Source organism: Melitaea cinxia, chromosome 23, assembly GCF_905220565.1.
Source record: "Melitaea cinxia chromosome 23, ilMelCinx1.1, whole genome shotgun sequence".
Classification (NCBI taxonomy): domain Eukaryota; kingdom Metazoa; phylum Arthropoda; class Insecta; order Lepidoptera; family Nymphalidae; genus Melitaea; species Melitaea cinxia.
In genome coordinates, this window is record NC_059416.1 from 4,795,189 (window position 1) to 4,821,737 (window position 26,549).

The 26,549-nt window shown below is 31.5% G+C and overlaps 1 protein-coding gene across 1 annotated transcript; it reads left to right on the forward strand.

The window, feature by feature from the left end:
* The first annotated feature begins 1,202 nt into the window (after positions 1-1,202).
* LOC123664960 (equilibrative nucleoside transporter 1) lies at positions 1,203-25,661 on the forward strand. Its single transcript, XM_045599326.1, has 10 exons — positions 1,203-1,277; positions 2,173-2,297; positions 8,845-9,020; positions 15,891-16,131; positions 18,520-18,665; positions 20,509-20,741; positions 21,191-21,386; positions 22,532-22,647; positions 23,960-24,162; positions 25,018-25,661. The coding sequence occupies exons 1-10, from the start codon at positions 1,203-1,205 to the stop codon at positions 25,151-25,153; spliced, it is 1,647 nt and encodes a 548-aa protein (XP_045455282.1). The 3' UTR covers positions 25,154-25,661.
* Positions 25,662-26,549: the final 888 nt, after the last annotated feature.

Genomic DNA, 26,549 nt, shown 5'->3' on the forward strand with positions numbered 1-26,549 from the left:
CGTATGTTTTGTAGCGTTAAAATGCTTACGAAACTAAAATGTTGGTTTTACGAATATTTTTGTTTTACATTTTTTCAACAAAATAAAAATTGCTCATCTTTTATGATACAATTTTATAAATAACAATAAGAAACAAATATTGTAATATGTTTTACACTACACGTTCTGCGCTATATTAGCGACAGTACATTTATTGACTCCCTTAAAATCATGACAGAAGATTTCTACATTGAATCATAGAAGTAAGTTTCTCATTACATTAGTAAAGAAAGGTCAATATCCGTTTAGAAGCATTCCTCCTTAGCGAAGCGTACCTTTACTAAGATTACGGAGTGAGAGTATATAAGTATAATTCTTTCAGAGCGAGTTTCTTTGAAATGTCTCCTTCACACTCTGTTGAGCCTGTTGTGTTTAGCTTAGTTTTACTCTGAGAACTCTTAAGGGTAGATGTACATTTACATCAAACTTAAAACGAGTCGTATTTTCCCTTTGATGCTGTTTAAAAGAAAAGAGTTTTGTTTAAACATTTTTTTTCTTAGTTTAAATGAGAACTTTCAACTATTCGGTTTAAGAAAGTAAGCCAAGTATTTGTATAAAATCGGTCGTCACAGGCACACAGACATACTTTGAGACTACATACTTAGATCATTATAGTGTAACGGTAATAGTCAATAGAATCAAAAAAAAAAAAAAATTATAAACTATATGTAAACAGCAAAAACTGCGTGTGGTTATTTTGTACTTAAGGGGCATTCCACGCGAAGCGGACAACTAAAAAATGTCGATGTTTCCGATTTTAGTAATTTTCGAATATGTTATACCTATATATCAATACATATGTGTAATATTATTATAGTATATTGCTTAATTATCGAGTTATCAGTCATTAAAGTGTCGAGTAACCAGCAGGAACGCCCTACTGTAAGTGCCAATATTAGCTATTATAAAGTTATTTTAAAATAAACAAGATAGAAAAGTGTTTACGTGATGAAATGACCTTTGTGATGATGTTTTTTGAAATTTGAAATTTTATATATTTTTTAGAAAAAAATGCATTTAAATTTTTCAATTATTTTTTTTTTAAACTTGGACCCCGTTAATTTTTTTAATTTTTTTTTCTCTAAATAGCTAATAGTGTATAGAAAATACTTGCAAAGTTCTAGAGTGGGCCGAAAAGTCGTTTAGGAGCTAGACTAGTTATAATGCCTGAGCGCTGTAGCCGCTGGTCGCCGTCCGGGCTACCTCTGACGCCCGCTAGCAACAGTTTTTATGAATTTGTATTTTTTTTTCATTTCATCATTACATTTGAATATTTTTACATTATTTTTCTTAAAAAAATAAAAACGATTTTGACATTGTCACAAAAATAAATTTATTAACAAATTTTTACCATTTTATAAGTGTCACTGTTACTAGTGCGCTTCATCTTAATACCCTCAACAGTCGGTATAAAAGCATGATATTTTCTTGTACCCGGTATTGTCAGTGCAGCTGCAAATCAATTTTTTAGAAAACATCTATTTGCTTCAATGTCTTCTTTTGGAACGTAGAATAAATTAGTTTGTGGCATTGATGTTTTAGCCCATTCGTATAAACTTTTAGGTGTCGAAATATACGTGTTTATCTTCGATTGTAAACTAGCTCGTGTTGCTAGACGTTTCAAATTGCCACCGAGACCATCACATGGCCCTTTTCCATGTGGTGTCGCGTGAAAATTTGTCGAATAAAAAATAAATTTGTCGACAAACTTTGCTCAGCCTTAGAACTTTTAAAACCACATGCATACATAGCAAACGAGCAAGCTCTGTATTTTAAAATTTTAAAAGAATCTATTGAAAAAGGTAACGTTACTGTTCAATGTGATTTCTCCGAAAATTACAGTTTTGTTATTCAAGATTCTCCCCAATCATTCCACTGGAACAACAACTAAGCCACTCTCTTGACATCTGTTTATTACTATAAAAAAGATGGAAAATTAAAACACGGAAGTATCGTGATGATATCAGATGATTTAAAGCACGACACTACCACTTTCTACACTTTTCAAAAAAATTGCACCAACATTTACAGAACTATAATATACCTACAAACAAATATATTTTTATTACTGACGGAGCACCACAACATTTTAAAAACAAATTCAATTTCGTCAATCTTTTCCATTTTAAACAGGACTTTAGTAAAGATGCAGAATTTCATTTTCACGCGACATCACATGGAAAAGGGCCATGTGATGGTCTCGGTGGCAATTTGAAACGTCTAGCAACACGAGCTAGTTTACAATCGAAGATAAACACGTATATTTCGACACCTAAAAGTTTATACGAATGGGCTAAAACATCAATGCCACAAACTAATTTATTCTACGTTCCAAAAGAAGACATTGAAGCAAATAGATGTTTTCTAAAAAATTGATTTGCAGCTGCACTGACAATACCGGGTACAAGAAAATATCATGCTTTTATACCGACTGTTGAGGGTATTAAGATGAAGCGCACTAGTAACAGTGACACTTATAAAATGGTAAAAATTTGTTAATAAATTTATTTTTGTGACAATGTCAAAATCGTTTTTATTTTTTTAAGAAAAATAATGTAAAAATATTCAAATGTAATGATGAAATGAAAAAAAAATACAAATTCATAAAAACTGTTGCTAGCGGGCGTCAGAGGTAGCCCGGACGGCGACCAGCGGCTACAGCGCTCAGGCATTATAACTAGTCTAGCTCCTAAACGACTTTTCGGCCCACTCTAGAACTTTGCAAGTATTTTCTATACACTATTAGCTATTTAGAGAAAAAAAATTAAAAAAATTAAAGGAGTCCAAGTTTAAAAAAAAAAATAATTGAAAAATTTAAATGCATTTTTTCCTAAAAAATATATAAAATTTCAAATTTCAAAAAACATCATCACAAAGGTCATTTCATCACGTAAACACTTTTCTATCTTGTTTATTTTAAAATAACTTTAAAATAGCTAATATTGGCACTTACAGTAGGGCGTTCCTGCTGGTTACTCGACACTTTAATGACTGATAACTCGATAACTAAGCAATATACTATAATAATATTACACATATGTATTGAGGGCATATATAGATATAACATATTCGAAAATTACTAAAATCGGAAACATCGACATTTTTTAGCTGTCCGCTTCGCGTGGAATGCCCCACAACTAAAATCATGTAAAAGCTAGGTAAAATGAAAAATTTATTAAAAAACTTTATAACCATCATTGATAATAAAATGAAATTCGTGATATACCTACCGTATCTAAATCTTGTAGTTCGTAAACAGAAAGAATTTCCATTGAGGTGTTGTAAACAAAACAATATTGCCAATCTAGTAAGTCTAATGTTTAATTTTAAATATACAGAGCATCACCTAAAGTAAACAATGACGCAAGCTTTCTGTGAAAATTCTCATGTAACTTAAATATTTTTAGTAATATTATCCAATTCAATGATTTTATGTCAAAATTCGCCACTATGATATAAACGTCATCAAAAAATTACTTCATCAATTTATTAACCAAATCGCCTTTTTCCGTCAAATCGTTCATAAAATTACGAGCTACAACTACAGTGACAATAATAATTCGTCAGCGTGACATAAAGATTGAAAGATGAACTCAAGTGACAAAGTGAACACAGTTGTCATATTACAGTCCATGATTCAATTACGCCAATTCTCTCATGTGTAAAATACTGTGGAGCAATTGAGGCACTGTTTAATGAAGTTTAGTCTAGATCTCGGGATAATATATTTGATGCACTAGCTTATTGCTTGAAAGGAAATGATTATAACTTACAAATATTGGATACTTAATTTTATCTACTCGTATGTCCATTCAGGATGTATGCAATAGTGTCCTAAAAGATTGTTTATTTCGATCATTTAGGTATTAATTGACATTCGCAATATAAGTTTAAACTATCGACGTTTTAAACACTAGGGCTCATACTATGTAAAATTATAGTTACCAAGTTTGTTATTGGTCATTTTGACTTCTATAACGGATGCATTGCCCTACAATAATGCTGAAATATCAAAAATTCTACCACTTCACTCTTATAAAAAACAAATTCTATTTATACCTACAACGTATAGATTAGTCTCATACACCGATAGTCTACTGAGTGACTATGTAAACGGTAATTCAGGTCATGAATTTTACTTAGTTATGACAACAATTTGATAGCTTTGACGACCGTTGGTGTTGTGGTAAAGCAAGATTTATAAACGCACGAAATTGGCTAGGTCAATTCCCGTTCGGATAGGATGTTAGTGTTTATATAAATATTTGTTTGGTATGGTTATTGGTCCTTATCAGCGTGGCATACCTTCCCTTCGTCTATAGAGGAGATCGTTTTGCCTAGAGGTGGGGTGTGGTACTGTATCTTCAGTTCTGGTCGCCTTACCACAGCAATACAACACTACTTAAAAGCAGCGTTATTTTGCTGATATTTTCTGTACAGTCAGGGTACTTTTCCAGTGGGGCAGCCTCAGTTTTTAGCAAGATATTTCCTGCTATATCATACTTCAAATAAATGTTATGTTTATTATTTAACTCGAACACATTTTTATAAGTTTTTGTAATATCAAGTACGTAAATATTTAACTTTATAAACATACATGTTTATATTTGCACGTACCACTTCTAGAATACACAGATAGTCAATCAACGTATATCGCTGTTTGTAAATATTTGCAATTGTTTTAACACAGAAATTGGCGGATATTTCTAATATTACCTTGTTGTAAGAAATGTTCAAGGATGGGTGATTTCCTTATAAATTGATCATGTTGTGTCATTAAAAGGGTAAAATTAATTGAAACTTTGGCAATTAAATCTACTCCAACATATTACTTGTTGACTCTAGTTGAGTAATGTTACGATCTCGTGTGTCGAGATTGAGGTCGTCAACCAGTTTCATATTTATTTTATCTCACACAATAAGTTGATGACTCTTATCTAACTATTATGTACGAGTATTAAATTATTTACTCTTATCTAACTATTATGTACGAGTATTAAATTATTTACTCGGATTTTCTGGTAGAAAATGTAATAAACTAAAGAAACAGAGATAGCAAATTAAAAAGTCTAGAAGTTGAAATAGAACTATTTATGAACAAAGGCTAAACTAAATGGATTAATTTTTCACATTTTAAGTCTGCTTTTTAAATAGTTTTGATATGTTAATTAAAAACTAGCCATAACCTACGCGCTTTGCTACGCTTTTTTTGGTAGTACCAAGTCAGATACCTTTGTGGGCTCGTGCACAACACTGCTTCAGCAAAGTGGTATCATTAAATGCTTAGTTTACGATTCTTTAAAAGACATACAGACAAACATTCATTTCTATTTATATATGTATATAGATGTGACATTTATTATTTTGTCCACTTTGAAATGAAATGACCTTTTCTCGATTTAAAATTTGGACCTAATCTATTTAATCTGAAAAAATAAGTAGGTTCGATAATAAAATCCTTTAATCAGGCTATTTTGATAAGTATGAGCCCAAGAGAATAAACCTTTTTTTTCTTTGTCTTAGCAGTAGAGTAACATTCGTGACCCTTTGGATTATATTATGTAATTTGGTTATCACGCTCATTCATTGGTTTAATTACACTGGACATAAAGAAACATACGTTTTATAAGTATTTATTAGCGTATAATTAAGATAAAGGTTTACCACTTTACCTAACGCACCAGGTCACGCAACGAAACTTTAACGACTTACGTCGTTTTTAATTTTACGTTATTCCCATATTTACCATTTCTTATATTATATGCGATATGTGTTGGTTAAAATTTCGATATATAATATTGAAGGTATACAGGCTAATATAAAAATGTCCAGCTAGAGTCGACTCAAGAACCTAAAACCTCTTGGAATAAGTATGTAAATATAGATATATTGTAATTTTAAGTCTATATTATATTACTGATGACAATAACGATCATACATCTATTTCCATGGGTGTCGTAAGAGGTGACTAAGGGATAACACAGTTCCACTACCACCATGGAACTTATAAAGCTGGCCGATGGCGGGATAACCATCCAATTGCTGGCTTTCAAATACATAGGCCGAAGACGAGCAGCAGCGTCTTCGGTGCGACAAAGCCAGCCCTGCTGTCAACAACCTGCCTACCCAGCGTGGTGACTATGGGTAACACACATGAGTCGTCGAACTTGTGGAGGCCTATGTCCAGCAGTTAACTGCGATAGGCTGAAATGATGATGATATGGTTTAATTTTTAATGTTGCTTATTTATTTTATTTTTTGCTTAGTGTACAATAAAGTCTTATTATTAATATTTTCTAAAAAATTAGATCTATATTGCTCTTCATTTAGCCAGAAGTAATGATGATAGATGAAAAAGTTCTAGTTAAATGGAAATTTCTAAAGGATGGTAATTTAATTTAGCTTTATTTAATAAAAATCCTGTGAATAGAGTCCTCGCGGCGTTTAAGTGGAACTTAATGGGAAATTGCATTTCTGAAAAATAGTATGGCGCCATAATGAGTCCCGCCATTTTGAATTGACGACTCCGTCCTGAAATGGCGACTGAACTCGAGTGTACCAATTTATAGGCGATAAATATAAAAGGCTTACTGCGAAACTTGCGATAATACCCCATTGTTAGTTCGATAGAAATTGGACGGTACAATAAAATCGACTTCAATACTGGAACTAGTCCGTTAAATTCAAGACGTCTAGTTGAAAATCAAAATTTACTTGATTTCTCTCTAAAGAAAGACTATAATTATACTGTACTTGTGATCTCTACTAAATTTCAATCTAATAGTGAATTTTAATATAATCAAGGTTCTTAGGTTAGTGAATTTGCTTTGTGATGTGAAATGTGAATACCGAGTTATAGGAATTTGAGGAATTCGAAATGTAGACTTTGACGTTATGTAGGGTACCGTTATTAGCTTTGTATACCAGGCAAATAGTTTTTACTGAAGCATCAAGAAGTCTGGATCCTTTGAAAAGAAGTTTGGACCTTTTCAAAAAAGCGTTCTGGACTATAGAAGGTTTTGTTTAAAAATAGCCTGCAAAATTACCAAACAAAGGCAAATAATATTTTCTTATGAGTTGGCATATATTTTAGTAGTATCGTTTCTTTCGATATACGCAATTTATCATTAGTACTGTTGATGTGTTTCGAAATAAGCTTTTCACTTGAAAAATCAATGGTGCATTTTTACCCATGGGTTATCCACTCGATCATATTGTCTTAAACATTGAAAGTATCCAACGTAATACGGAAAATATATAGGTACTGTAAACTAAAACCACTTGCGTTTTCTTTATTCAATATATATAATGCGATCAGTAGAACAATATCTCCAGAAAGCTTTCCTTAGAATAACATCTCGCTGTGGCATTTGTCTTTTTAACCGACTTCCAAAAAAGGAGGAGGTTCTCAATTCGACTGTATTTTTTTTTTATTTTTATGTATGTTACATCAGAACTTTTGACCGGGTAGACCGATTTCGACAAATTTTGTTTTAATCGAAAGGTGGTGTGTGCCAATTGGTCCCATTTAAATTTATTTGAGATCTAACAACTACTTTTCGAGTTATATCCAATAATTTATTTACTTATTTATTTATTTTGTTTCAGACATAGTCCATATCTTAATGTTAGTATTACAAAAACAACTTATATCTAATGTTAGTAAATCAATATAAATATATATAGAAGCAAATAAAAATAAAAAATAATAAAATAATGCGTTTTTACTTGACGCTTTTTTCGTCGACCTACGTTGTATACCGCATAACTTTCTACTGGATGGACCGATTTTAATAATTCTTTTTTTTGTTGGAAAGGGGATATCTCTAGTTTGGTACCGTGATAAGGAAACCAAAATCTGATGATGGGATCCCAGAGAAAGCGAGGGAAACTCTCGAAAATCCACAATAACTTTTTACTTGGTTTACCGATTTTGATAATTTTTAATTTAATCGAAAGCTGATGTTTATCATGTGGTCACATATAAATTTTATCGAGACCTGATAACTACTTTTTGAGTAATCTTTAATAACGCGTAGTTGCTTGACTATTTTTTCGTCGATCTGCGTTGTATTACTTGTCGATGTAATTGAAGTCGGTTTTTTTTTTCGTTTGCGAGCAAACACAATTATTTATTAAAGTATTGTCGTGTACATGGGCTTATCAATACATATAATAAAAATGTAACGGATAGCTGTCTGTACATGGAAGATATGAGATAAAATATTACTGGGACCTTTATCAACGCAAATAGCACCTAAAACAATGATTGTTAGCATTTTTGTCTGTGCGTTTGTGAACGCTAATCTCAGAAACGGCTTATCCTATTTAGATGTGGTTGTCACTATATAACAGAATAGAAAATTCTAAATGATTTTGATACAATTATTGTAAAGTTATGCATATAATGAGATCGTTTACTGATAAGGTAAATGGTATGGCAATTAAATAATCTTTATGATTCTGACTCTGAAATTTTTACTTATAATATATTATATAATATATGAGTCCCTTATAACTTAGGGTAATGAAAAATAGATGTTGTTCGATTCTTAGATCTACCCAATATGCACACAAATTTCATGAGAATCGGTCAAGCCGTTTCGGAGGAGTACAAACACCGCGACACGAGAATTTTATATATTAGATATATCTGGTGGTAGGTGGATTTCTTTGTTATTAAATTAACTTGTGCTAGAAATCCACGCTTTCGAAGTGATCTAAAACTATAGGTATATCAGTTAAGAAATTGTAAGAAAAGAACAAACATAACATTGCTTGCACAAATTTGTATTGACCATTCAGACGTTTGTCGTGGTCTGGCCATTTGTGTGCATGGTGTTTATTTATTTATTTATCGTTGTTCTTAGGTTGGGACGCCAGCGAAGGCGAGAAGGCACCGTTTCTACGCAATGAGCCAGTAAAATTGACGCCGGCGTGGGAAGGCTCTAACCTGCCCAATGACACGCTCAACTTAAAAGGTAATCACCCGCAAAACATGTTAAAAAATAACTCAAACTCTAATAGATTCTCGATATTTGCTTACAACTAGCTTCCTTCCGTGGCCTCGCCCTCACGAATTTGTTGTTGTAGTGTATCTATTTCTGATTCTTGTCGGAATTTACTATTTAGTCTTATTGAAATTCGTTATTGCTTAAAAAACAGAGGAAAATAGTTATAACTAAAGAAATTGGGTAGGTTATTGGTTTAGTTATATATATACACGTATTATGATGTGTTTCTTCATTTTAGCAGCTGTAACTAACTTATTATTTATACGCAAAGCAAGGCAAAAGATGGATGAGTTGGTACGCGTGTGTCATGTTTGTATAAAATGTTGACATTGAAAATTGGTTTTATCGTATTGCATTCAAAATGTAATAAAATTTGGGCCATACAATATGGGATTTCCGCCACATTAAGATTGAATACATATTTTTGCTCTTTGGTAATTTACTTTTTTGTTAAAAAAATCTGACTTTTTTCAAATAACTATAGTGTAATCTATCTATACAAATAAATTAAATTGAAGTCTGTTGGAATAAGAAAAAAAAACCGCTTTTTACCAAATGCATATGGATATATACACGATACATATACCAAAATAACATTTTTTAGTTTTCGTCTGTCTGTCTGTTTGTTCCGGCTAATCTCTGGAACGGCTGGACCAATTTTGACGGGGACTGATATAATAAGGAGTAACTTTGGCTTTTATTTTATATGATTATTTATTTTATAACTGCGAACTGAAAAATAACTTTTTTGTTAAATTCCACGCGGACGAAGTCGTGGGCACAGCTTTTCATTTGATATATATTCCCATATTCGTATCATTTTGATATTTATGGGTATATCAAATGCTTATCGTGGATGCGATGGTGTGATGAGTTCAACGACACCTTACCAAAATGTACTTTAACGCTTACTAGTGTTATCGCCATTAGACCCAGATTATGTGTAGTATAAGGCACAAAACTTTAAAATGTGTATATTTTTATATACAGTTAGAACTAGACGTCTCTTGCTGACTACTCATCCGTCATTATGAGTCGTAGCGAAATATTTTATACTCTATGTAGTGTTATGTTGCGTTATTATATTTAACTCTTTGTTTTTTGATCATACTGACTCAGAAACCGTTGTGGGCTCATGCACAACACTTTGCTGAAGATCATGACATGATCAAATGTATAGTTTAGGATTTTATAAAGGACATATAGACAAATATTCATTAATATATATAATAATATCTATCTCATCTATAGATATATATTTTATTATAGAGGTAAAAAACTGCAGCCTTTATCTGTTTTTAATATTACCAGAAATAATGATACAAGAATTATGTTATTGCTATTTTTATCACAATAACTTAGTATAATTGTGTTAGCTCGTAAACGAAAAAAAACCTTATTACATCAACATGTAAATACAACGTAAGTAGATGAAAAAAATAGTGAGGTTAATGCGCGTTATCAAATATTACTCAATAAGTAGTCGTCAGGCATCGATTTAATTTAAATGGGACTACAAGACAATCACTTACTTAAAAGGATGTCCCAACAACGGTATTATGTATGTAAACGTTTTATCTAAATAAATATTATTATTTTTTAAAGACAAGCATTGACAGCTTTTGATTCAAACATAATTATAAAATTGGTTGACCCCGTGAAAACTTAAAGGTACGGTATAACAAAACGTAGTTCCACGAAAAAAATAGTCAAGTAAATACGCATTATTAAATATAGCTAGAAAATTACTCGTCAGATCTCAATTAAATTTAAATGGAACAACAGCAACTTTTGATTAAAGAAAAAATCCAACATCTTTCGATTAAAAAAAAATTATCGAAATCGGTCCACCCATTCAAAAGTTCTCAGGTTTGAAAGTTCTAACATACATTAAAAAAAAATAGTCGAATTGAGTACCTCCTCCTTTTTTGGAAGTCGGTTAAAAATATAAGTAAAAGCAGTTTTAAGTATATTCCAGTTTAAAATTTATACAAAATATTTGAAACGTTTAAACTTTTCGTTGCATGAAAGTTTCTAGATGTTCGTGAATGATATCAGAACTACGTAACGGGGAACGTTGAAATTATATTTGTATTTAATTTTACGGACGGATTGAATTTGGTTAGTTTGCGTATCGAATTAAGGCTACTGATCTTGATTCATTGTTCAAATACTTGCTAGGTTATAGTCTAGCTAGTCTCCGTTGAATATTGGACATATTTATAGGTTAATTTGTTTTAATTTTTGTATTTAGTTTCATTTTAATATAGTATTTTATTTAATTACTATTGTGTACAGTATAATATATGTATATTAAAGTCATCAATTCAACTCATTAGTAGTTAATTAGATGTAGTTTAGTTCAAATGAATATAGGACATGTTTATATCTTACTTGTTATATTTGTCGCTTAGATATAAACTATATTTTATAAAATATACAATTTATTTTCAAACGCGGTTTTATCGCTCTACATGATCTTTTTTAGAGAACCATTACGTTTGCCCGTGGAAAGATGTCAAGTATTGTAAAAGTAATACAAAACACAAAAAAATATAGTAAACATTATACATATACACATACATGTATGCTAAGCGATATACACATTTTAATCAATATTGCCTTAAAAACGGTTTTATTGGCAATAAACTGATTTCCTCAATGACGGACTGTTTCACTATTGTTTTTTAAAAATGGGAAATATTCGAAGTAAATTCATTTTTATGCGGAACCCTTTTTCTATTGAACGCAACGAAGCGCTTAGACAGTAATCATTTTTGTGATAAAACGGCGTAAAAATAAGAAAAGAGCTTTTCATGAAGAAAACCAGAGCTAACCTAACATTAAAGTTGATTAGTTTATTTATTAAATGATACATATTACAAGATCTACTGGTCCAATGATAAAAATTTCTATCATCTTAAAACTATATTGAGTTTCTTTTTATTATCTTTTAAGCTGAATGCGCACTGACTGTGCCCGCGACTTCGACCGCATGGAATGTAATAAAAAAATATTGTTCTGTTCGCAGAGTTATAAAATAAATTTCTAAAATAAAAGTAGCCTATGTTACTCCTTACTACATCAGCTATCTGCTAGTGTAATTTCCGTCAAAATCGGTCCAGCCGTTTCAGAGATTAGCCGGAACAAACAGACAGTCAAAAATTGAAAAAAAAAATGGTTTGTGTACTGTGTATACATCTATATGCATATAGTAAATAGCGGTTATTTTATATATCGCGAACAGACACTTATTTATTTGTATAGATATGTATTTGGGTAATTCATTTTTATTCATATATTTAACATTTTAATATAATACACAAACACAGTGCTACAATGCGAATAATCCAGAACACTTAAAACAGAGTAATGGTCAAAACAAAAAAAAAAAAATTTCTAATTCAGAAACATTATGCTTTTAAGATTTTTTTAATAGCATGGCTCATCAATACTACGGTCCTTGCCTCGAGCTTTATTTAGATTGCTTACATTAGAGAATACACGAGATTATGCTAATGATATTAGAACGATTTAGGCTATTATTTTGTAATACGAACTAGAAATATTTGATTACTCGGTGCACGCTAATTATAAAACATAATGTTTGGATTAATCTTAATACTAGCCTGTTTTCGACGTTTAAATAAACCAAATGACTTGTTTATGCATATGCATATAACACTATGTACTGTAATTGTCTATTAACGCTTATCTTTAATGCTAATTTTTCTAATGGAGTAATTTAAATATATATTATATCTGCGCCTGTTGATTTGTTATAAATTTACGATAGCTTATGTTAATTCGGTTCGAAAACAATTACCATAGATGTTAACGTTCGTTATGTTCATTAGCTTGTTGGGTTAAATTGAAATTAAACTATTTGCAAATGTTCCACTGTTAGGCCTCGCTGCTCGTTATTGTTTTTTTTAATAAATAGGATACATGAGGGTCTCAGTATGATGATCCACAAAGACGAATACTCAGACCAGTAAGGAATATTAATTAATAATGAACATTGCCTAACAGTGGGATATTCACAGACATTTTATTAAATTCAATTCCGTACACGTTTTTTTTGCTGCTTTTGTCATTCCGATTTTTATTTTTGTTAGTGATCGTTTACTTAGTACACTACTGCAGCTTACATTAAGAAAACTAATTATTCTATCTTAGTATCCCTAATGCAGACGTGAGTCCACCGACCAAAATTATGCTAACTTAATTGATATCTTACATATTCCGTACACGTTGGCGCGTTCATATATTAAAGTTTCATTTTCGTGAAACTCTTTTATAAAAAAGCTAATTATATAAAGTATAATGGTATGACGCAGTATATTTCAGTTTCGCGAGGCAAATGGATAACTTAGAATGTAGGCACGCTGAGCCCGGGTTGAAATTCAACGTTTAATTTAGAAACTTTGCGCCGTATAGCAATTTCTGCGGCAGAATGGCCGCAAGTTCACGCATTGCAGTGAAAAATGTTACATTACACCCCATGCCCGCCCGATAAATTTCCCGTTACAGCCATTTTGTTTCATAGCCCTCGCATTGCACAAATTCATAAATCTAGACTTGTTTGTATACTCTTAATAAAAATGATAAATTGTTAAACTACCCTCTTTATCACAGATAAGCATACTATAAGTTTCATACGATTTTACAACCGTTCGTCTCCATCTCTCTCATTAGTATAAATATTGTAGGTACTCGATGCTGATGTTTTCAAGTTAATACTCAATCACCAGTAAATATTGCTACAGATAAAAAATGTTTCTCATGATTTTTCATCTATATGTTGTTTACATACATCTATATGTTATGTTTTCATCTATATTTTGTATGTGTAGTCTTTCGACTAATTGGAAGCTCCTTTTCTATATTTGCAGGGCGCGGGCGTAGGTTATACTCGCACTCTTTACAATATTATGTAGGTAGTACTTAAAAAGATTGTAACAAAATTGTAACGTACACCGAACACGTGGATGCGTGCGCGCTCTTCAGTGCTCCGATCGAGTCCATCGTGTGGCGGAGGGAGTAACTCAGAGCAGTGCCTAGGACTTGCGACCCAGGTGTAGGTTTAAGGAGGCCCCCTTTGAGATGCGCATCAACGCTCACCTTCACTGCTCGAGTTATACGTCCCGCCTAGCCAAATTAATCGTAATAGATAACAATTAATTCGTTTGCACAAATTAATTATTGAATGAGTCTAGGTTAAGCTACTAGCAGGATACAACAAGTGTATCGTACCAAGCCAGAGCCAAGACTGCCTTAGCGGCGGTTGCACCGTTCGTTTCGTACACGTCAGAATAACTCGAGTAATATAATAAATGAGGGTAGATGACTATCGAACGATGTGCTAGGTGGCGCGATCGTTGCATCTGTTGTTTATAATTTCTTTTCTAATTGTGTATGACAGTACTAGTGTTGATATATGTATTAAGTATACTTTTTATTTATTCATTTGATTAAATGGTTTTCAATAGTACCAATATAGTAGAAGTGATTTCGGCAATGTAGTTTGAAAAACTGAAAATTTAAAATCAATTAGATCAAGTTACTTAATTCCCTTGTTTATTTACCTACTAGCTTTACCCGCGGCTTCGTCCGCGTGGGATTTAACAAAATAGTTATCGTTCAGTTTGCAGTTATAAAAAAAAATCTAAAATAAAAGTAGAAAGTCCCGTCAAAATCAGTCTAGCCGTTTCCGAGATTAGTCGGAACTAACAGACAGGCAGACAAAAAATGTAAAAAAAATTATTTTGGTAAAGGTACCGTGTGTACAAACATCCATATGCATTTAGTAAAAAGCGGTTATCTTAATGTTACAAACAGACACTCCAATTTTATTTATTTGTATATATCTCGCAACAAGGTTTTATATCATATACATAAATTGTGTAACGACGTTGTGACAATATTTTTGAAAATTATTCAGATCTTATATTTTGAAAGAGCAGAAATGTCAATATGTTTAAACGACATTGACAAAAAAAAAACGCGTTTAAATTACTGACAATCCTATTTTTATTGACATTGGGTAACATGTCTACTTGTTAGCAGAAATTAGGACGAAAAATGCCAAAAGAATAAAATAAATATTCAATGAAAATATTTTATCGAAAGCAACATAAGGTTTTGGTACTAAGGCTATCAACAAAATTACACGTCGTGTTGATGATGTCTCGTTCCCAATTACCTAATAAAATGATTCAAAGAAACTCCCACTACCAACGCAGTGTCACCAGCTTCACAAAACTGTTGTCACATCTTTAAAGTGGGTAAATAAGAGCTTTACTAAAACACACGCTTATTTTATAAATAAATATGTGTGCACCTAAGTATTGCTACAAACTTTTCGTTCTTTCTTTTTGAAATGATTGTGAAGTGTTAAGTATCAAAATGAAATCCAAAAAGTAATCTTATCGTAACTACCCATTTCTTGGTGATCTTCGAGTTATTATATTATTTATGTATTAAATTTTGTACTCTTTGTGATAAAACATGGTCTGCATAACTGTTACATTCTATTATGCTATATACATGCATTTGATTTTGGCCGAAAAGATGTATGTGTCAGCATTATCAATTACCAGGTAATAATCAGGCAGAAACTAGGCTGGTATTTATTTTCGTGCTCTAAGTCTAGTCACTTTCCTAGAATATCTAGTGCCTAAGAGGAGAGCTTTAATGTGTTATCTTATAAATTATTAAAAGAAAATGGTAACTTTTCTAACTATTATTAATATAAAATAAAAATATCTGTAATTTTGATGTAATTTAATAGAAAGAACCATCTACAAGTTGGATTAAATATCTGTATTTTTTCAGGTATTGCTATGGATTTAGCGCCACCGAAGGATAAATGGAACTTGATATACTTTACACTAATGATGCACGGTCTCGGGACGTTGACAGCATGGAACATGTTTATCACTGCTAAAGATTACTTCGTTATGTACAAACTGGTTAATGCACCTCAGGTATCAGGCGATTTTATGACGTACGTTGGATGGGCTTGCCAAATGCCCAATCTTCTGTTTAGCTGGTTCAATATATTTGTTAAAATCGGGTAAGTTGAAGTCTTTAGTAACGTATTTTCATACAGCTCTGTTAATACTTTTGTAAAAAAGGTCTCAACTATCACTTAAGAAAATGAAGATAAATGATTGAAATGCTCAACATTAAGTAAGGATAATAACTTTTATTTTCATTTGATTTTATTTTCAATTATATTCTAAATTATGCCACGAAATTAAATGTTATAAAAGATAAAGCTTATCTACATAAACTTGAATTGTCCATGAGGTATTTTTCATTCCTAAGGATTCAAATGCCTAGCTAGTAATAAATTAAAAGTAAAAAAATAAAATAAACTTTTCCCATAAAACTTGATTATATGTGATATGGGATTTAGAAGGACGTCACACAGTTACCCGCAAACTTCTTTTTTGCCATATATGTTAAAAACCCCCCTTAATCCCCCATCCAATAACTGAGGGTAAGTATGATAAGTAGATGTTGGCCGATTCCCAGACCTACCCGATATGCACATAAAATTTCATAAAAATCGGTCCAGCCGTTTCGGAGGAGTGTTATAACTAACATTGTGACACGAGAATTTAATATAGAAGTTTGTAATAATTTAGATATGAAGGTCATTTTGTTATGTAATGTGTTATAATTTGAGTCTTATGTATATTATAACAAGATGTTTTATTTTTAATAAAAAAAATCAAAGTAAATATAGATTGATACAATATATTTATAACTGAAAGAATGTATAAATATTAATTAAAAATATAATTTATCTCAATAGTGGCATAGATAGTGTTTAATACGTGAGTCTCATTGACTTGGCGCTAAAAATTATACATACATGAATAAAATTACGTATATTTGAGTGAGAGAGAGAGAGATTTTGTATGATACGCAGTTAGTTTAAATATAGAGCACTTAAATTTTAAAAATTGTTTCGTGCAACTCGGCGTAAGTCTGTCGATAGCCGTCCAAAAGTTAACAGACTGAAGAATTTGACCGTTTAACGGCATAATTTAGTTACAAAAAAACCCTAACCTATCTAACTGCCAAATTAGACCGTTTATCGACATAATTTCGTTACAAAAAAAAAAAATAACCCTAACCTATCTTAAAAACTAAAAAAACTAACCTAACCTAACTTTAAAATGACGGTTCTTAATATAAGCCTAGCCGACCTTATTTATATAATGCACAGGCCGAAGACGGGCAGCACCGTCTTCGGTGCGACAATGCCAGCCCTGCCAACCCGCGTGCCTAGCGTGGTGACTATGGGCAAAACACATGAGTTCGCGCCATAATGTTTTGCGCCAACTTGGGGAGGCCTATGTTCGGCAATGGAGATTAGATAATATAGTATACAAATATAAGATATATATGATACAGTTAGCCCCTCGTTCCCCACTCTCCAACGCAGTGGTTTTCCAGAATAATCTGACTACCACAATTTAAAAGTGGGTAAATAAGAATGCTTACTAAAACACTCGCGAATCTCAATAGGTTTGTGAGCACCTAAGTTTTGCTACAATAACTTTAAACGAGTGACTATTTTATATCTTATATAATTGAGAGTACCTACTGTGTTATTGTTTTTTGTTGATAATTTATAACGCAATTTATATGAATCAAAATACATAATTTTTTTATACAACTCGGTTGGCAAACAAGCGTACGGATCACCTGATGGTAAGCGATTACCGCTTATTATAGACGCTTGCAATACATGCCGAAGGAGCCCCAAGGAGCTCCGGTCACCTTGCTCACCATAGGAACACAACCATGCTAGAAAGCAATGCTATTAAGCTGTGATCTTCTGTAAGGTCGAGGTACCTACAAGTCATGCTGCTCCAGATTTAGAGCAGGATATTCCTTGCTGTGACCTACCTCAGTTTTTAAATTGATGTTTGCCGCTGTTTCACCGAATGCACTACGTATTAATGATATAGCTATCTGAAATTACATGATTCAAAAGTAGATATTTAGTTAAATTTCAATATTCACAAAGCTTATCAATTATAAAGAAAAAATCTATCCTTTTTTTTTGTCACTAGGTCGGCAAACAAGGGTACGGCTCACCTGATGGTAAGCGATTACCGTAGCTTATAGACGCCTGCAACACCAGAAGCATCGCAAGCGCGTTGCCGACCCAATCCCCAATCCCTCCAAGAGCTCTGGTCACCTTACTCACCATCAGGAACACAATACTGCTTGAAAACAGTATTATTTTGCTGTGATCTTCTGTAAGGTCGAGGTACTACCCCAGTCGGGCTGCTCCATATTTTGAGCAGGAAATTCCTGCTGTGTCCTACCTCAGTGATCCTCTTCTTAATTATTATATAAATTCAGTTGACGTGAATACTTCACACATACACATCTTTTAAGTCGATTAAAATTATTAATATAATTATTTCTTTGTTCACAGGGGCAACCTGACTACTAGAATAGTATGGTCTTTATGTATAGAAGTTCTTATATTCGTGGTGACTGTCATCCTAGCCATGCTCGATAGTTCGGAATGGTCCATGGTTTTCTTCTGGCTGACTATGATAAGCGTTTTCTTATTAAATGGTTAGTGTATATTTTAAGGTTTTCCTGCCCAAACATTGCGAACATCACTATGACTTGGTTATTTTTTTTTTCTTTGTCTGTCGTAAGGCTTGTGTCTTTGAAATATACGTAAAGTTTATTATGGTTACAACTTGAAAACTTAATTTCACAGAATACATCTCGTAACCACATATTATAAATACGTATTCTGTTACTGCTGCACTTTGCTGTTATCTTACTTTAAATAAATAAACAAAAAGTATATTTTATTCACCGTTTTCCGCTTGTTTCTAAAATAGGTGTAGTGTTAAATATATATATACCTTAGTTACGAGACCTGGCTCAAAATTGTTTGCTAATTTATAGCTGAGCCCGTTAAAAACTACAATGGTGAAAGTTTTGCGAATTTTGTAACGTCCTATATAAACAAACAATTGAAAATTACAATAAGTGGACTGTGAACTTTTTTTAACTTCACCCGTGCCTTTGTATGGGGTGTTATCGGTATTATCTACGTCATTTACACTAACACCTTCAAATCTAGGTTGTGTATCATATTGATGGATTTTGTAACTCCATGCAGTCCGGAGACAAGAAATTTTTTTGTTCCTAATAGTTTATTAATGAAAGCGATTGCCGAAAATAACTTATGTTAAGCAGAATGTTTTTGGAAAAGTATCGTAGCATTTTCCTAAACATGAAAGCTAAAAAGTATATGGAAATAATTTATAAAGATAAAACAACAGTAAACAGTAGAGAAACATATTTAAGGCAATAAAATATGAAATAATACGAGATAATGACGTAGTCAATATACAGACTAAGCTTTGTAATAAATGTATATAAATTTATTATTAAAAAAGAAATTATGAAGTATAATAAATTGCCTATTGTATTTAAACCCCACTATCCAACGCAGTGAACTCATCTAAATTGTGTTTATCACTACAAAAGTGGGAAAATTATTGCTATTTAAAACACACGCAAATTTGTAATAATAAATTTGTGTGTACCTGAAATCTGCTACATTTAACACAAAGACACATACAAAACACATACAACGTACACTCGTTAGTAATGGGAATAATTGTCAGTAGAGTTAGTTAATAATTGTCAGTAGAGTTAGTTATTTTTCTAAAAATTACTGCTTAAATAAATTAATTGAACATTTGAGTGATAAATGAGATATAGAGTTAGTTTAATTTCAGTAGGTACGTTTGATAACTTTCTGGTACCATGTTCGAAATTATCTTTTCACTAAATTCATTAAAAATATATACTATATATTTACATTTAGTTTTTTTGATCAATAAGTTTTTTACTATTGGCTATTAAATGCAATTAATTATAATTAACCAAAATAATACTATATAATTAAAGAAACGTAATTTGAATAAAAAATGTATTATTATGGACACATTTATCTTTATCTTAGCGGTCGTCCATCGATCACGCGAGGCTCGAAAGTGGGGAGGGTTAATGATATAGCACGTGGATTTATTTTTCGTTGAGCGCGCAATTTTTAAATCAAACAATCAGCCAACAAACACCGTGCAACCTTGATTCCTGCCTGGACATTTTTATCACGATACTTATTTGTTCAATATTTATTCAGATAAATAATACCTGTATTTAAACACAATGTACTAAATGTTGCAATATACTTGGTACCAAAAAATACACGTGATTGTAGGGTGAAGGAATGGGAAGAAGGAAGGGGGTCTAAAACCTCATCACATCATAAAAAACAACGTAATGGACGTCCCTTTATCAATAAAAATCGTAAAACTTTTCTAGGAATAAATATACCTATCTCACTCCTTTTAACCCATTTGAAATATAAAATTATGTTATCTTCTTACAGGTTTCAACGCTATATTCCAGAACTCAGTATACGGCGTGGCAGCACGCTTGCCACCCCAATATACTGGGGCAGTGGTCCTAGGTTCAAATATATGTGGTACCCTCGTTGTTTTCATCAATTGGGCGTCTGATGTGTTCACGAATAGCTACAGGACATCGGCTATATATTATTTCATCACTGGCATGTTTGTTTTGCTCATATGTTTTGATACGTACTTCGCTTTGCCGTTGAATGTGAGTATATTTAGATAGTAATTCACTGATTAGTTGTCTACAAATACAAACATTAAATATTCATTTAATACTTTGATAAGACCAGCAGTAGCTCCGGTTAATATTTGATAGTGTTGTTTATTTATAATTTTTTTTTTAGTATATGTAAACATAATTACACTAAAATGCAATAAAAGTAGCATAGCAAAAAAAAATGTGTTAATTTGCTAAAATTGTCACACAAAAACTACCTTCCCACTTCCAACGCAGTGACATCACTAATGATAGTGTTGCCACATTTTTACAGTAGGTAAAATAATGCTTTACTAAAACACACGCAGGTTTTCTCAATAAACTTTTGTGCACCTAAGTATTGCAACATTTTTTAATTTTAAGTCAAAATTAGAGCCATGTTAATACTACACCTTATTTGACGATTATTGCATATTAAATATTTATATTAATTTCAGAGATTCTACCGTTATCACGAAACATTACAAGAGAGGACTCTACGTGTAAACCCAGCATTGGCTGCAACGAATCAAAATGCTCCTTCAACTAAACGTATTCCCTATGGACTAATCTTTAAACAGTCATTTGTACAATTGTACAATATATTTATTGTATTCTTTGTATCATTGGCTGTTTTCCCTGCTCTACATTCAGGTAAGTTTTTTTTGTGTTCTATATTATTGAAATATCTTATAATACTTATACAATTGTAATAATAGTCAATTTCGTGCATGTTATAGATAAAAACCGACTGATGTAGTTACATATTGTTTAATGAATATACATGTACGTTACAGAAAATATTTTATGTAAATAAAAACTCCACACTCTTGGAGCAGAAAGCAGGACCACTGCAAACTGCGTCAAGGGGCTAGTCACAGTAGTATTGTCATGAAATATTTGTCTGTTTTAATGAGTTTATGTAAAACTTTGATTGTAAGCCTCTTTATTTGAAAATCTACCACTCCTATGATATTATTATTAAGTTAAGATACTTGGAAGGTTGGTTGGTTTATTTTTCCTTCAATTTTTTTTTACAATAAAGAGGTTTTCTAAAAAAAGATGTAACATCATACAAGTAGATCATTAGACTGATACATAACACAAACATTTTATTTTAAATAAATTATTTTCATTTGTTTTTAATGTAGATGAATAATTTACGCGATATCCCACTACCCAACGCAGTGTTGTCGCCAAATTGGCGTCCATCACTATTACAAAGTGGGTAAAATAACGCTCTACTAAAACACACGCAAGTTTTATCAGTAAACTTGTGTGCACCTAAGTTTGGCTACATTTTATTATTGAATAAAAGATTTTTTATGATAATAAGAGTTTCAAGGTCATTAGTCCTTTTAGGCTGAAGATTTTTTAAGTTTTTATAATTATTTTATTACTCTTGCTCCCCAATCCTGTAAGAAAATTTGAATAAAAAGTATATTAATGCTTAACGGGAACTATATCCAAATCTACATACCAAGTTTTATTATAAACGGTTTAACGGACAGGATGTTTATAGTGAAAGAATAATAAATATCTTTTCTTCAATTAGCTTTATAATACTTATGTATATTAATAGGTTTGGGTAAATAATAGAGCGACTCTTTTTCTAGAAAGATATTTTTATATTTTTGAAACCATTTCGTGAGTGAATCATATTAACAGTCAATTGACAGTTATTTTTTTTCGAAATATTCTATAGCAAATTTATTAAAGTAACAGACAATCCAGCAACTTTTACTAATGTTATTTTATCTGTATTATTTACTTATTGTATATTATTCTTTTGTTTTTAGACATTCAGCCGATACAGCATGGATTTCTGGGGGGAAACTTTGTAAGAATTACATGTTTCTTGACGTTTAATTTCATGGCCATGATCGGCAATGTTACAGCTAGTTTGTGGCAATTTGTAAGTATGCATACTTTTACACATATATCAATTAATTCTCTAACAATTTGACACCAGAATGACTAATTTTTTTTCATCTTTTTGATGAATTTGTAGAATAGTGTGAGACCCTTCGTGTGCCAAGGGTTATTCATATTTATCAATAAAGCAGTGTCATTGACTTTTTTGTATCATCTGTTTTTTTTTTTAAGAAATAGTAATTTTTCAAAAACAAAATTTTGCATATCAAAAAATTATGCTAAGATCTTATAAATTAGATGAACAAGAATGAAAATTTTAAAAATTTTGTCTCTATTACAATTATTTAAATTCCGTTAACCTTCTTTTGTATGAAACTTCCTGAATAATATCCGATAATAATAATAACAATTATTTTATTTCAAATAAAAATTTGTTACATGTCAAATTATAAAGTAAAATAAAATCTTAATTAGTGAAATTACATGTATTATTATTTTTATTGCATGAAAGGTTATTTGACTTCTTTTTTAACTTATTCTATGTCATCTATTACAATAACTTGTTTTTTAATTTTACAAATATCCCACTATACAAAGCTCTGTTATCAACGAGATTATGATCAACATTACTACTGAGTGGGTACAGCAACGCTTTATTAAAACACATTCATTTTTTAGTAATAAATTTGTGTATATAATACTTTTAGTTTGTATCTATTCTTCATAATATTTTTAATTAAATATTGTTAAAAAACAACTCTAAAAGTATTTTCATTTTATAAATTCAAGTGACTGTGATGTACGCTGTGTGGCTACGGTAGTAAAGAATATAGCCACCCCCTCTCTTCCCGTGGGTGTCGTAAGAGGCGACTGATGGATAACACGGTTCCGCTACCACCTTGGAACTTAAAAAGCCGACTGATGGCGGGATAACCATCCAACTGCTGGTTTTGAAATACACAGGCCGAAGACGGGCAGCAGCGTCATCGGTGCGACAAAGCCAGCCCTGCGGTCAACAACCCGCGTGCCCAGCGTGGTCACTATGGGAAAACACACGAGTTCATGCCATTTTAGGCGTGAACTTGTGGAGGCTTATGTCCAGCGGTGGACTGTGATAGGCTGAAATGATGACTGTGATGTGACTGTGTGATGTCACTTTACATTATTTTTAATAATGTAAAAGATATATACAATATAGTAAAATATGAAATGATAAATTTACACATACATAAATAACTTAACACTCCAGACAAATCTCTGAGATTTTTGGAGTGCATTATTGTAATTTTTTATGTAACATGAGTTAAAAAAATTAACTATTAATATATTGTAAAAAAAAAAACATTTTTCAGCCAAATCATCGCTGGTTGGCACTATTCACAAGTGCACGTCTACTTTTCATACCATTGTTCCTGCTATGTAACTATCACCCACAAGGCCGAGTTAGGACACTGCCTGTATTAGTTGATAACGATTGGGTTTATTGGGCTCTGTCTGTTTTACTCGGATGGAGCTCGGGACATGGCAGTTCACTTGGCATGATGTATGTCAGCAGGTAAGTTAATTTTAATATTTTGGTACCAAGTTACTATATATAAACTAGCAGAACCAGCAGACGTTGACCTGCCCGGAATAGCTAATAAACTTGTTTGCAGATATACCGACTGTAGCGCCACCTACCGTTACCTATAGAGTTTTTTAAACCGTCCATGAAGCCATTGAATATACATAATTACATTCATACAAAATTACCACAAAATCGATCGAGGCTTTTTCAGCCAGGAGTTAGGTGACTAATTCATGTACACAAGAATTATATTTATTAAGATATTCTCCAACATTAATAATTTAATGTTTATTGTGATCATCGTATATCAGCAAATATATAATTCTACTGAAATTTTTTCTTTCCTAATAAATCATATTATTTAAATATAAGAAATACTTTTTTTAACAATTGTTTATACAATGCTTTAAAAGTTTTTTGTATTATCTTGTATGTATGTAATTATATTAAAATGTGTGTATATATGTATGCAATCAACTTAATAAAATTCTTATAATAAATAAAATATAATATTTAACAAACTATCCCACTTAGCTACTCAGTGTTATTCGCTAAGTATTTGATACATTGTCATTAGAAGTGTGTACAGTAACGGTAAAACTTGTCGCGTAGCACGCATGTATTAGTGAACACTTGTGCTGACTATGTTTTGCTACATGTCTTATTACACATTAGGAGCCGTCCTTTAATTATGTCGTGTTTTTTAGCTACTTTTTAATTTTTTAGCTACTTTTTAACCCATATCCTTGGTGATGTGTGGTGAGGTTTTAGACTGCCCCCTTTAGCTTTTTAATTTCTTTTTAATACAAACTTTCTAAAATGATTAATATAATATTTTTTCAGTACTGTGGCCCCAGAACACGCCCAAACCGCTGGTATGATAGGAGGAGCAACGTTAGTGACAGGCATTTTCGCTGGTATAACATTCTCCAAATTAAGCCCATTGATTGCGTCGCTTGACGTCTGGTCAAGTATATAGCGACTACTTGCATACGTTGGAACGTTCTGGAACGTTCTTGTGCGTGTTGGGAAGTGACGTATTGCGCTGTAACGTGTTTATTGTGGTGTTAAAGTGACGAGTTGTGATAAGTGATACCCCGCCTTTGCCACGCCTTAGTGACATGTCACTACAATTAAGTATAAATGTTCCTTTATCGAAGTGTCTGATACATTGTATGAGAGGCATTTTTTATTATTGACGATGAGTAATCTGTAACAATGATTAGATTCATTTAATTTTTTTATATGATACAAGATTATACATTATACAGTTCGAGATTGACTATGATGATTATGAATTGCATTCACTTACTAACATTACTAAACTATTTCACGTCTTATTATATATTGAATGGAAATTAATAGAAATCAATAATCTAATATCTGTTACTGCAAGGAAAATCATAAAAAAAAGGAATTGAAATTACTCGAATATAATCATATAAATGATAATGTATTGGAAATATGAATAAAACTATTTAATATTATTAATATTTAAATTGTTAATAATTTAACGTAATTAAAAGTATTTAATGAATAAATATTACATAATATATAGCGCACAGTAGTTCAGTTTACAACCCTTGCTGTTACAGATCTTGAAACTGCCATAAGTATCAAAATATATGAAATTCTAAGCTTATTATTGAATATGAATTGTTATTGACAGAATGCTGATTTCAAGCAGACAACACTATATGTTATCATATATTACGAGCTTAAAGTGGAATATTCTGATATTGATTGGTTCTCCGATAGTGTGCAGCAGAGGATATATAAAAATTGTTAAAGTTTTGAGGCTTAGAGTATTTATATTGTAACTAGTACAAATTGTTAAAATTTAAGTAGAAATACATTTTATTACTTCCGATATCCGTTCCATTTATTGTTTACATATTTGTATGATTTTTGTGAAGCCACATAAAAATGTAACTGAGTTTTGGAAAACAATTTTATTGTCAAAATAAATTACAGTACTTTGTAATGAAACTTTTTCTGGGAAAATTCTGAATAAATATTAAAACAATTTATGTAATACGTTATTAAATTACACATTCAACTCCCATACATTATAATTTTATTTAGTTTTGTATGTAATTTTAATGTATAAAAGATATTAATCCAAAGTGCTTCTATAATTGAATAGTAAGCGATAGTTACGATAAGATGTCTGATGGCAATGGTCTAATTAATATTTTATTATTATTAAAAGAACTACAGCTGGCTGTAAACTTAAGTTTATGATAGATCTTTTTAAAATACATAAGCACTAAATTGTAATTGTTACGAATATAAAAAATATGTTTTAATATATGACATGAAATTTGTGTTAATGTTTTTTCAACACTAGAAACACTGGTAACTTTTTTTTATGA

Excerpts from the sequence above, each read along its gene's own strand:
- LOC123664960 (XM_045599326.1), top strand. The coding sequence starts at position 1,203 with ATGCCTGAGCGCTGTAGCCGCTGGTCGCCGTCCGGGCTACCTCTGACG. Across the intron at positions 18,666-20,508 it reads AAGCGTTTTCTTATTAAATG|GTTTCAACGCTATATTCCAG; the intron begins GTTAGTGTATAT and ends ATCTTCTTACAG. Across the intron at positions 24,163-25,017 it reads GGCATGATGTATGTCAGCAG|TACTGTGGCCCCAGAACACG; the intron begins GTAAGTTAATTT and ends ATATTTTTTCAG.